The following is a 12,952-nucleotide window of genomic DNA, read 5'->3' on the forward strand; positions in this document are numbered from 1 at the left end:
CGTACGTGTATTGAATCAAAAAATTTAAAATTGAACCATTTTCGAATTGCTTGCAACTTATATGGATCACCGAAACTGGCCTATGTCTCATTAAGAGAGAAAGAAAATGAAACGTTGTGCTCGAGTAAAAAATATTGTAAATAAACAAATCGAAAAATACATCAACTTAAACGATGTCCGGTGAAGAACAACCATCCAGTTATCATCACCATCAGCGTTACAAACTTTGTACCAATCGTCCAAAGTATCGAGCGAGCAGGCGTTTAACAGCTGTCAAGGTACGCAAGGGAGAATTATTTGATAAATAACCTGCAGATCTTCTAAAAAGACCATAATAAATTTCATTGAAATCTTGAATAGCCCACTTACAGTTTCTTACACTTTGTAGGTGTACACCGTTGCCAATGAGTCCAGACATCTGCTAGTTTTTGGTGTACCAAAAATAAATTTAAAGAATGAAGTCAGACGGGAGTTCCAAAAGTTTGGTACTGTAGAAAGTGCGGATAATGTAACCGAAGAACTGTTGAAGAAAGGAATAGGTAAATTTCTAGCTGAATGAACGATTATCTCGTTAATACAAACAATATTTTACTCAAATCTGTAACGCCTCGTAGATATCGAAAAGTTCACCGATTGTTTTAAGGTGACATTCGAAAAAATCGAAAATGCCCGCCGAAGCAAGAAATTTACGGACGATAAGAATTTCTATGGAGGTAAGTGGCTCAAAGGAACGTAAGTATTTAGTGACGGGATGGCTCAGTGGTTACGTACTAGCCTTCCACCAAAATGATCCGGGTTCGATTCCCGTGACAGACAAATTTCGTATGGAATTTTTCTAGCGATTATATCGCATTGGTAACGTCCTTAGTTCACTCAAGCTTCATAATTTGGGTAGTTGCGGTGTGTTTGGTGGCTGCAACGATGTACACACTGAATGAATCGTATGACGTAACCCAAATACGATGAATTTGTGTACATATGTCTAGCCTACATTAAGGCGAGATATCAATTTCGCACCTAACTTTCCTCAGAGAGTAATTACATACTTCGAGGCGTGGTTCGGAAGTCACGTAAAGCCGGTGGTCCAGACTGAACTTGTTATTGGCTGTAAAAGGCTGTTAGAACGGTCTCAAAACCAACAAATAAATAAATAAACGATATGTTCATTTCGTTTATTTCATTAGGAATTCTACACGTTTCTTATGCACCAGAGTACGAGAGCATTGATGATATTCGAAAAAAGTTCAAGCAACGGCAGGAGGAAGTGAAATTTAGAATGAAAATAAATAAAAAATCAGGGGAAAAGTCATAAGAACAGGCTGATGAATCGATTAAATATACAAATTTGCATTGTTTATAAGAAAACGAGATGTTTCATTCATGAAATTTTGAAGTAAACAGGAAAATTTTCCTGATTTGGGCCGGGTCTACACACGATCCGACAATTCCGTTCTGGTTATCATCACTGATTGATTGTGTACTTTAATACCGAATTTCGATGTCAATTCTGAATCTTTAAGTAAAACTGTGGTCGAATTGAGACTGACCTGATAATTCAGGTTCAGGTCAGGTAATTTTCCAAAATTACTTGATCTGAACCTGATTTTTTTTCAAAATTTCTAAATTTTTCAAACAAATACTTCAGGTAACCTAAAGTCTGTACTGATAGGTCGGACCAGAAATACAAAATCAGGTTTCAGGTCAGGTCGAAATTCATAACATCAGTACAAAGCAGGATCAGGTTTTAAGGTAATTCCAGGTTGACCTAACCTGTTCCTCGCTAGACAGAAGAAAAACAAAATTTGCATGCAAACAATTTCTTCATCTCAGAACTATGGTTCCCTGCAAAACACTCGAAAATAAATGTAACTCCTTAGAATTGTATACTACTGGAGCGGGAGCTACGCGGTTCATTTGTCAAGGATTTACTTTTGTAAAAATAAATGAGTTGAAATTTATTGGATTCGCTTAGAACCAGTGAAACATGTTTTTAGATTTCATCAGTTTGGGTCAACCACTTCTGATCGGTGCACACACAGATGTTCACGAACTAACACTCAATGAACTGACCCTCAATAAACGTAAAGTCCGACTGATTACGCTATTTATCTTCTGACTACTCATACAAAAGGTATCGCTTAGTGGCGAGAACAGATGTGGTAAGTATCCCCGTAGGAGATCGTCCAGTTCCTAAATTTTTCGAATGGACACTTTATCTCGTTGTCTGTGGGCAATGCATACGAAAGTTTAGGAGTGCATGCATGGTTGTGTTATTATGAAATTGCCCAAAAACCTTTTATAGGGCAGGCATCTTATACAGACTGAAGACTAACTGCCGCATGAAACATTTTGCAAATAGAAAACGAAAATTTTCTCCTTTTTTTTTGTAACAATGAATGTTTATTGTTCGACCGCTTCAAATGCACTAATTTTCGTACATTTCATGCTTCTACAAGAATTTATATAAAAAAAACAACTGAAAACTTTTGTGAGAACCTAAGGTCGTACCAATTAACAAATTTCAATTAAAATTTTGTAAAGTAAAAAAATGAAAGCAAGAAACGTAAAAAAACAGCTTCCGTTTTCGAACCGTTGACACCCAGTTAGCGGCTCGCTCAATCGAAATAAAAATTTAGAATCGTCTACAATTCATACGCGTAGCCATCCATACATCAAACACTGCAATTTATTTAAATTCAGCCATGAATTGTTTGTGAAATATTTGGAACTTTTGCAACATTTCTTTCAGCAGATCAGTTTGAGGTAAAATCGTCGTACGGAAATGGTAAGTGCCAGGTCGTTGACCGAATCCACTACCCGCTACGATACAAATGCCTGAAAAAACGAAGTAGTTAGACATTGTCCTCAATACTTAGTATTGTCGTTAAAACTTACCGGTTGCTTCAAGCAGCCTAAATGCGTAAAATACGTCAGCAGCTTTACCCTCTTTCTTGGCCGCTTCAATTGCCTTTGGTGGTAGTTTAAATTGTGGAAATGCGTACATGGCACCCATTACAGGATTGCAGGAGAATCCTTCGAATGAATTCAGAGTTGTGGACACCAATTCAGCTCGATCTTTCAATGACTGCAAAACGGTGGTCTTCTCTTTAATAAACTGTTCGTACGATGGTTCACCCGGTTTCGGTGGATTGACTACACAATCGATAGCAGCTTGTCCGATGGTTGTTGGACACAGTTGAGCTGATAGTGACTTTTGGAACATAGCTCGCACTTCCGGATCTAAATTGATGAGTTCACAATATCCGCCTCGAATGCCACATTCGCCCATATATCCTTTGGAGCAAGACATAAAACTGGCCATTTCCATTTTGTTGTACGGTTCTCCCATTTCCATTAATACTTTCTTGAACGAGTGGAATTTAGAGTCTTTGTCGTAAATGTTATCCTGGTACACTTCATCGGCAAAGATGAATAGAGAATTGTCGTAGGCGAACTTGATAATTTTCTGGATATTGTCCTTCGTCAGTACTTGACCGGTTGGATTTCCTGGATTGATAACTACCATTGCTCGCGGCTTACATTTTCCTTTGATTTCAGCCAATGACCGTTCCAATTCCGGTATATCCAGGGACCATTTGTTACTTTCATCCAAATAATACTCGATCTGGCTCATTCCGTACTCGGCAATTGTAGCTGAATACAACGGATATTGCGGTATTGGAACCATAATTCCGGGATTCAAACCATCAATTTTCACGTTCAACAAATTCATTACGGCTTTAATTGACTGCGACGCTCCGGCACATAAATAGATGTCTTCGTATCTCGCCGGTATTCCACCATCACGGTTTTGAATATATTCGGCTGCATGGCGTCGAATGCATTCAATACCAGCTGAATCTGAGTATGAACCAACTGATCCGCCACCGCAACCATCGAGAATTGTCCGAGCCCGCTGCTTAGCGTCTTCGGGATATTTTGACTCGTTGAAATTGCTTGGGTCAACAACGAGCGCAAGAACCTGCGAAATTTCAACAAGTTAGTATTGGCGAACTAGTTGTTAGCTTTCGTCTAGTTACGTCTCGAAGGAAAGTAATGTACGGCTGTCCCATAGCATGACAATCGCCAATATTCGCTCGGATGACTGATTCGAATGGTTTCTTTGCACCCTAGAAAAGTACAAATTCGGTTACTTTTACATAAGTGAAATACCAACCATGTTGTTTGTTACGTGATAAACTGAGATTGTATGGATCGACCGATGGAAGATAGGATCTACACAGGATATTGGTTAATTCAAATTCCCCCGAAACAATTGTTGGTTCAGACTTTACCTTCACCAACAAAAAGTTTTCTGTCTTTCCCAAAGCCTGCGAATCCCACTGAATAAACAAAAGTTGAGCGGGCTCAAGGATTCAAGGAATATGATGTGAGGTGTAACCAAACAAGTTAAAATGTTGACTAGTCACTGTCGCGACTAAACATGATTTTGAGATTTTAAAAAAGTTTTTCTTTTCATCGATTTTCTTAAAATTGCCGTAATGTGTTTTCTTGTGGCGAGAAAAATCAGAAACAAAATATTTAAAAAAAAGGAAATTATCGTCTGCCATTCCTTAACAATTTACAAACGAAACGGATGGATGCCTGACTGTATCATTACGAAAGTAATTACAACAGCAAATTGAAACAAAGTAAATTTTAATCTCTTAAATGTATTCGTTGCTATGATAGCAATGCTATCTTATTATCCGATTTGATCTTCAATTAGCATTTTCTTATCAGGAGAAAAACAAAACAATGCCACCTACGGCATAACGAACGAATAATGTTGTAATGAAAACGAAACACGAGAGTGTGTCATGAGAAGGAAACTCGAATCGTTTTGAAACGAACTCATAAGTTCACCGTATATGATAGAGGTATTGGCGATACACACTGATTGTAGTAACAAATAACAAAAATATTGATATCCGAGTAGTACATGATATATAGAGAGTGTTTTATCAGTGCAACATTAATCTTATCGCCAAGATTGGAATATTTAGCATTTGATTACGAAGAACCATATTTATTGATTCGTAGACTTAAAGTCGAATTCGAGACAATTTTTACTGCGGTTTCAGATTGTTGATGATTTTTTTTTAAATTTTGCTTGGCAGACTTAGCGAATTGAATCACCCGATTCAGCCACCCATTATAGTGTTCTTTTAATAAGTTCCCGAAACCTTCATGATTGAATAAGATTTTTAGGGCGGTTCAAAGGTCGCCCGCCCCTGAAAGATGAATACTATATTGAACGTATTGCATTTAATGCATAAAGTCCAAAGTTTTTAAAATGCGTAACACGCTTTCAACAAAAATCAACGGGAAATTTACTACGATCTCTCACAAACATCAGCTATGACGCATTTACTTTTCAATTAATTTCAATGCATAATACTGTTTCAATGGCACCGAGACCTCGACCAAGGCTTGAAAACGTACATCATTTCCGACATAAAACCCTGACTTCCATTCAAGCAAATTAAACGATGCAATGAGAGTCGGATCACAAAAAGAGATTTGTTGGGAAACGAACGTAAAAATTTGTTAACCATAAATTACGGCAACATCAAGTTTTATACGCGCCTGTTGCATTAACTTAATTCACTTGCGATCGCGAAAGCTGGCAAGATTTTCCGGTCAAACATCGAGGCAGTAATTACAAGTGTAGCTCTACACAGTCGTCGTTTTGGCATAAATGTACCGCGTTTAAAGTTTTTATGTTCTCATTCGTTTTGCTTTATTCCTTCGTTCCACTCGTTCCATATGCAGTTCTATGTGTTCAATATGTGTCCACATATGTGGACCAACATGTGGACCAAACAATATATATTATGTACCTGTTGCCAAGATTGTTATTTTGACGTGTAGGACATTATTGCCAGAGCCGAAGGCGTGGGCAATAATGCCTACACGCCAAAATAACAGTCTGGCAATAGGTGCATACCATATTTTATCTGTCGAGAACAGATATATCGAGATAAGTAAAAACTCCCTAGGGAGATAAGCTCGAGATTATCGTTCTAGACAGATAAATATTTACAAATATTTTGAACGTAAGAAGTTATAATGCGGTGCGTTTAAAACCGTCGCATCATAACGAATTAATCGTAGATGCAGCATTACTCGTCAATCACGAAAGAAATTTTCGAAAATTAAGCGATGAAATGAAGGCACAAGATTTTAGACAGGGGCTATTCAGAGTGCAGTTTAAATCTCTTATCTTTTTCAGGAGATCTTGTAGGTACACTCTACGAAGTAAGGAAGTTATAAGCATACGCATATCATACGCGTTAGACCGTTTGACGTGTTTAATGTATTAGATTACCTCGTTTAAGACAACACATTAAAATACCCGTTGCGTTGGCTTGATAGTGTTTCCGATTGCAAAATTTGTCGGAATTGTAAAAATTTGAAAAATTTGAATGTGACAAATGTCCCCTGGCATCGCAGATGTTAAAAACAGTTAAAATATCTCACAATGTCGACATTAATTGTCTGTAGCATGGTACATAACACGACGCTAAAAAAATAATAAAAAAACCAACAAATCGGCAGATTGAGTGTTTCATACAGATTTGTTAATATGTTGTCGGTTGTCGTACGATTTACTAGTTTATTATGATGGAAAATCGATGTTAATTAGTTAGGTCTCGAGTTGAATTAGTAAATTTTCGCTCTATTATTTTGCACAGACTTTGAAAAATTGATCGTTTGGTAATTGATAAACATCTTCTTTCGTTAACTAATTGTCTTAATTTGGAAGAAGAAAATAAAACCAGTTGTTGTTTACAATTTATCATGTTTACGGACTCAGACACAAAACTTTACATCTCGAGTTTATCATGTTTATGGTTTAAATGACCAAATAATATAAACATTTGAAGCGGAGACTCAAATTAAATGGTCAAATTGACATAACTAATTTGATAAACAAATTTTTTTAAAGAAGTTTATAATAGGCAGAGATTTGGTGCGATTTACGACCTAATGTTGGAGTGATAATTGTGGAGAAATTAAGGAAACTTCAACGACCTCTTCTTCTAATAGACTGGGACACCGGGATCTTGTGCACGTTTTTGAATATAGGCATTAACCCAAAGGATCGACCACCAGAAGAAATAGAGAACGTCAGATTTTTCACCGCTAAATGCAAATGCGGTTACACTCAAATAAGTGCAATAATAATTAGTTTTTTGATGACAGTCCTAGTCCATCATTCATACATTTATCGTTTATCGTTAGTGTTACCGTCTCTGCATTTAGCGGGGAAAAATCTGACGTTCTCTAATGTCTAGAACTGGTGCAAAATGATAATCCACGTACAAATTCAAATCATTTTGTGATTAACGCAAATAACCGTTCTCTACATTAATGGAATGAGTGAGGATTAATGTCTGTAATCAATTGGTTGTCTTTATGCTGCACACAACAACATAAACGTACAATTACGTAAAGAAAACATTTTGTAACTGGCAGATTCTACAAGTAAATAAACAGCACTCGAGCGGATTGTGTTATCACTAATTTCCATAATATTGTTTCAGCTCCAGAACACACATATTTCATTATGGAAAAAACAGAATGTAGCAACAACGTAACGAAAATGATTTAGCGAGAGCATCATTTAAGTATGTATTGTATTAGTACAGATATACAACGTCGACAGAACAAAATGTAAAGTTTTTTTTTTACTTTTTACCATAACAAACAGTAAATTAAAATGAATTGTTTCTAATTCACAATAACTATTCAGCAAACATTCAATGGAAAAGTATAGTGGTTGGGTGTCATTAGCGGCACTATCGGTGTATAGATTTGAATGTCAATCAATGTCATTCTTATAGACAAAGTTAGATTTAACTATGCCGATAACTAGCTACAGTTATAGTCATGGTATCTATGGAGAAACTTATTTAATAGAAACAGGTTGTCAAAGTTGAAAAAGAATTATTTTGGTCGAACAACGTATAGTCTGCAAGGATTTTTTTTGCCATAATTCATCCACATAAACATTCTTCCTTGCCGGTTCATGCTTACGTAACACCGACATTTGTCAACAATAAAAGGGAATAATGGCCTGTGATAAGGCCTTCTTCGAAACATAAAGGGATCATGCGTACACACACACAAACGCACAATTATACACATTCATTCATTGGTAACACTTTAACTCCAAACTTCAAGAGGTTGCGAGTGGAATATAAAATGAAATGGAAAATTGTAAATTCGAATAATTAGATGAATTAAAAAAAAAACTACTTTGGCAGTGTTCAAAGCGATAAAACCGGATTGCAAATACATTAACTGTGCGAAATATTACACAGGCATCAAGATTCTCAAAACATACACCTTTCGTATTTTCTGTATCTACCTATCGATCCTATCGCTTCATTATAATAATCCAAAAGAGAAAAAAAAAATTGAATTTGATATTCACACGTCACATGACTGAGACATTGAATGTTTTAAAACAATTTTGTTTTTAATAACACAATGTAAAACACTCACTGATTTCAATTCCTTTTCAATTTCGGCTGCACGTATCACTAAAGGTCCTCGAACGGCATACTCCATTTTAATCATATTTGGATTCATCGATTCCAATGTAATCAGTTGCCGTTTCGCTGATGTAGCCATTGTTTGGGATTGATGTTGATTTATCAATGGAAAATTAAAATTGCCGGATACGATAGCGCGTTTAATAATGCTATTTAAACTGCCACCACTTCTTTGGCTAGCAAGTAAAAATCGACTGGTCGTCATCTTGTATGTTTTGTTGTTATATATTTGTGGAGTGTGTGAGGGAAAAAACTCTGTTTATCGTCTCTGTGTGTACGAGTATACGTCAGATATGAAAATGCTTATGGTTTTTTTGTTGTTGCTATGATCAATTTGATATTAGGTGCGCTGATGTACCACTCGATTCGGTGTGTACCGCTGTAATATTAAAATATAGATTAGAATAATGTGGTTTGAATATTCGCTACAAGTTGAATTTTTGGCGACTTTTGAATTGATGAGTGCACAAATTTGTCGGTCAAAAGCTTTGTTATATTACTAAGCGAAGTATATTTTGCATAAATTTTACTTTCTCCTCAATTTATTCTTTCGTTCTAGTTTAAATTCAACACGCAAGCAGCTAGGGAGCATAAAATTGGTGCACATTGCACTATTGCATTATTAAAACGAATAACAATGTGCACTACACACAATTAAGTCCTTAGCGCAATTAAAATTAATCGCATCAAAAGTTGCTATTGTGTGGTGAAGATACTGCAGTGGGTGAGCTTAACAGAAAGAGTATTTTACATCTAAATAGAGCATGAGCAATATATGGGTTATGTGATTGAGAGAATAGCTACGCATATTGTTTCGTCGTGCTTCGACAACAAAAGATCTAATTAGACCAGATCAAACATTTACGACACGAACACGAAAAGTACTGCATCCAGTCCCAGGCTTCCCATACTTAATGATCGGGCGTTGCCAAATGAGCCTCTGGCTATTTTGATCCACTCAAAAATTTGAAAAAAAAAACACTTTTACGAGTTGTTTCACAGTATTGCCCGAGTGGCCCGACATTCTACACAAACTAAACAGTGGAAAACGCAGTCGATTCCATCAACATAAAATTGCTCGTGTGTTTTCGACCTCACCGGTGTAATGTTGAAAGCTCATATTTTCGTTCGTTTATCGACTTCGCCTCGGATATGCAAACGAAAACCGGATTTGACCGCTTTTTGTAACTAAGTTGTGTGAATTACTACAGTCAAAGGCAGTCAATTTTCAGCATAAATTTGCTTCAGCTGTTTTTCAGCTGATCCATATAAACAATCACAACCGTTTATACGTCTTTATACGGTTTTACCACTATCATGCGCGTGCGTGTAGAAGCTTCAACCGTATGAACAAGGAAAACCAGTTTTGATTGTATGTGTGGATCAGCTGAAAAACAGCTGAAGCAAATTTATGCTGAAAATTGACTGCCTTTGACTGTACTACAGATAATGTAACTTTCTTCTCACTTGTTCAATTTATTTAAAGTTCAACACGCAACCAGCTAGGGAGCATAAAAACATATTTATTAATTGAATAATGCATTTCGCTGTGGATAGTATCACGCATACCATAGATGTTTGATAGTAGAAACGAGAATGTTGTATACTATATTCTGGGTGATTTTTCATATAAAAGTTCACATCTCCATTATTTTTTATGAGAATTGGGAATTAATTGGCGCTACGACCCAAAGTATTGAGCATGGATATAAACTCTTTATTTACAGTCCATGTGATTATAACATTTTACTGTATCGTGAGTAAAATTTAGATTACAGCCCTGTCACCTCAGAGAGTTAAAGGCTCGCACAACACTCCACCCATACCAAAAATGCCCGTTAAATTGGTTAGTGATCCCGATTCCGAACGGCTAATCTAAAACTAGCCCTAGCCGGGCGGAACATATTGCAAGAGGAACAGACGAACGTTGGACCAAAAAGATCATGAACTGGAGGCCACCTACAACACGACCAAGAGGCAGGCCAACAGAGAGGTGAACAAACGGCATTAAGAAAATTGCAGGGACAAATTGGCAACAAATGACAATGGACCGTTCGAAATGGAAAGAAATTGGGGAGGCCTACATCCAACAGTGGATAGAAACAGGCTGAAAAAGAAGAAGAAGAATCTAAAACAGTCTCGTAAACAATATCTGAGATATCTTTATTTACAATAACTTTTCAGTTATGGCGCAACAGAGTTAGAGAATGTTCATTGTTATAAGAGAAGAAGAGTACAGTTTCAGTGTGTAACACGCTTGCAGCATGGAGATTGCGATTTCACTTATGATTATAAGTTGACATAAAACTTGAAAATTATAAGTACTTTCTCTAGACGAACTATATACAGCTGTGATCATTGCAAATCATTAATTGTCATGCATTACCCAGCGACGTTGCGTTAGAATTACGAATTAAATTCATCGTCTACTTGCCTTAGCTCACATATTCTTATCCTATCCATCTTCAAACTGTTAAAAGATTTAGTAAATATTACAAATGTCGGGATTTTTCAAACATTGAAGTAGAAATTTTTATATGCCAGACTATATTAGCGAGTCAAAGGAAATTATATACAAGCTGAATTATAGCTCGACGGGATAAGGTGTGAGGGTTCAAGTCCAAAAGTTGGCAATAACAAGATTCAGACTAATGAAAATATAAAAATTATGTCACTCGGATAATGATAAAAAATGGAATTTCGTAATCCTCTCAAACCATTTGGAACAGAAGAGTTTTCTTTTGATTGAAGATGAAGATAAGATCTTCATTTGATCTGTAATTTTGCCGTGTAATCAAAAGATCGTTTGAGAAGTTGAACCGCTGAACTTTTGTTAGCTTTATAGAACTTGAGAAACTTAAAGCTCCCTCTATTCGTTAGTGAAAATTCCAAATTTTCTATTTAAAATAATTTATAAGAAGCTGGAAGCTTACCAAAATTTTCTAAGATAACAAAAATCAAGCAAGAACGAAGACATAGCAACAGGTTTTGTTAAAAGTTAAATTAGCTTGACGACCTTACTAAGCAGACAGTTGGTACGTAACAAATCTAATTTTTATAACAAATTCAAAGAACTTTTTAAAAAGCTCCACTGTTTTGCTCCACTGCTTTCGTTTTAAACTACGAATGAAAAAGTAAACACGAAAACGTTACTATAAAAACATTTCGACAATAATAAACCTACACATCCATCCATCACACACATGGAACGTCTTGGACGTACGACAATTATATCGTATCGTTGATACTCATATTTTTACATTTTGAGCATTAAGAATTTCAAAAAATTTCCATTTGATTAAATGTCCATTTTTCAGGACTAATCTCTTTTTAAGTGTCACGCCCTAAAGAATTATTTGACGCACCTTAGAGTTACGCTTTTCGAGTGATGGAACGATAGAGTCTTCACAATTCAATAAAACTAAACTGAGGAAAATATTCACTGGTTTTGTAGATATAGAAATAAAACGTTTCGTTCACGATTTTCTAATAAAATTTTATTTAGTCAAAACTTTACTCCGCCTGCTAATCAAGCACTATAACAACTGTGACGTTTTATTTTGGTTTAGATTCAGTGATTAAATATACGTCGAAGAAAAATATCACCCGAAGAAAATCAGAGATTATCGATTCAACCTTTGATTCTTAGACAGAAAATATAATAAATTTCAACAACAAGAAAATTGTGTAAATAAATGTTACACAATCGCTAAATCGCCTGTGCGTCTTTTACATAACGTGCTATAACGTGGTGTGTTCAGAAGCAAGATAGCTAACCGAAATTTTCATTGTAGCGAAAAAGGAGATGGTTTTTACTAAGAAGCTTGATGACCTTCAAGTCGCTATGCGACAGTTTTTTTTTGTCTTGCTTGTTTTACCCTGTGTTCCTTCACAATATTCTGCACCAAACGTTCACCCAACTCACTTTTACTAGACACTGCGGTCACGTCAACTAAATCTACCGACTATAATCACACCACCGTGAATTGTAAATTAGATTTTTATTTGCACAAAAAATTTTCGTACATATTATTGCAGCGTATCGAATAAATAAACTGATACCGGTGTTTTCGTGTTCTCGGTGTTATTCACACACTAAAAACATCATCTATACCCGCTGAACATATTACTTACTAAGTCGCCGAATTCCAACGAATGGAAACCATAAAATTTTATATTTGTGAACAACTCTACAATACACGCTGATTAAACATATGAGAGATAACACGTACGTACACGGTAGTATATTAATATGGTTCGACGAGAGTTTCTTTTTTCTTGGCTGTCTTCATTCATTATATGTAGTGTAATACCTAGATGATTCGCTTGTATTATTTTATTCAACACCATTCAGCTTTGCATTGGCAAGCCTCCAAATCGAAGTTTTG

General features: G+C 36.0%; 2 protein-coding genes and 1 long non-coding RNA gene across 5 annotated transcripts; 1 reads left to right on the forward strand and 2 right to left on the reverse strand.

The window, feature by feature from the left end:
- Nucleotides 1-80: 80 nt before the first annotated feature.
- Nucleotides 81-1,386, forward strand: LOC119084712 (RNA-binding protein 48). Its single transcript, XM_037194794.1, has 4 exons — nucleotides 81-278; nucleotides 389-539; nucleotides 615-713; nucleotides 1,185-1,386. Exons 1-4 carry the CDS (start codon nucleotides 174-176, stop codon nucleotides 1,310-1,312), a joined length of 483 nt encoding a protein of 160 aa, XP_037050689.1. The 5' UTR covers nucleotides 81-173; the 3' UTR covers nucleotides 1,313-1,386.
- A 997-nt stretch (nucleotides 1,387-2,383) lies between these two features.
- Nucleotides 2,384-12,717, reverse strand: LOC119084761 (alanine aminotransferase 1). 3 transcript variants are annotated; one of them, XM_037194827.1, is made up of 5 exons: nucleotides 12,490-12,717; nucleotides 8,515-8,943; nucleotides 4,041-4,130; nucleotides 2,896-3,982; nucleotides 2,384-2,835 (listed from the first exon to the last, which is right to left on the reverse strand). In XM_037194827.1, the coding sequence occupies exons 2-5, from the start codon at nucleotides 8,767-8,769 to the stop codon at nucleotides 2,687-2,689; spliced, it is 1,581 nt and encodes a 526-aa protein (XP_037050722.1). In that variant the 5' UTR covers nucleotides 8,770-8,943; nucleotides 12,490-12,717; the 3' UTR covers nucleotides 2,384-2,686. The 3 variants fall into 3 exon arrangements, with proteins under 3 accessions (XP_037050722.1, XP_037050732.1, XP_037050727.1); XM_037194837.1 differs by lacking the exon at nucleotides 12,490-12,717 and adding an exon at nucleotides 12,443-12,460 and having other exon boundaries at nucleotides 2,387-2,835; XM_037194832.1 differs by lacking the exon at nucleotides 12,490-12,717 and adding an exon at nucleotides 11,930-12,106 and having other exon boundaries at nucleotides 2,387-2,835.
- On the reverse strand, nucleotides 2,387-11,623 carry LOC119084809. The gene is made up of 3 exons (XR_005089148.1): nucleotides 11,604-11,623; nucleotides 10,890-10,894; nucleotides 2,387-2,483 (listed from the first exon to the last, which is right to left on the reverse strand). It is a non-coding gene; the product is annotated as an uncharacterized LOC119084809 (long non-coding RNA).
- Nucleotides 12,718-12,952: the final 235 nt, after the last annotated feature.

Source organism: Bradysia coprophila, chromosome X, assembly GCF_014529535.1.
Source record: "Bradysia coprophila strain Holo2 chromosome X, BU_Bcop_v1, whole genome shotgun sequence".
In the NCBI taxonomy this organism is placed as follows: Eukaryota; Metazoa; Arthropoda; class Insecta; order Diptera; family Sciaridae; genus Bradysia; species Bradysia coprophila.

Excerpts from the sequence above, each read along its gene's own strand:
- LOC119084712 (XM_037194794.1), top strand. The coding sequence starts at position 174 with ATGTCCGGTGAAGAACAACCATCCAGTTATCATCACCATCAGCGTTAC. Across the intron at positions 540-614 it reads ACTGTTGAAGAAAGGAATAG|ATATCGAAAAGTTCACCGAT; the intron begins GTAAATTTCTAG and ends AACGCCTCGTAG. Across the intron at positions 714-1,184 it reads CGATAAGAATTTCTATGGAG|GAATTCTACACGTTTCTTAT; the intron begins GTAAGTGGCTCA and ends TTATTTCATTAG.
- LOC119084761 (XM_037194827.1), bottom strand. The coding sequence starts at position 8,769 with ATGACGACCAGTCGATTTTTACTTGCTAGCCAAAGAAGTGGTGGCAGT. Across the intron at positions 4,131-8,514 it reads TTGAAAAGGAATTGAAATCA|GGTGCAAAGAAACCATTCGA; the intron begins GTGAGTGTTTTA and ends GTACTTTTCTAG. Across the intron at positions 3,983-4,040 it reads ACATTACTTTCCTTCGAGAC|GTTCTTGCGCTCGTTGTTGA; the intron begins GTAACTAGACGA and ends GAAATTTCGCAG.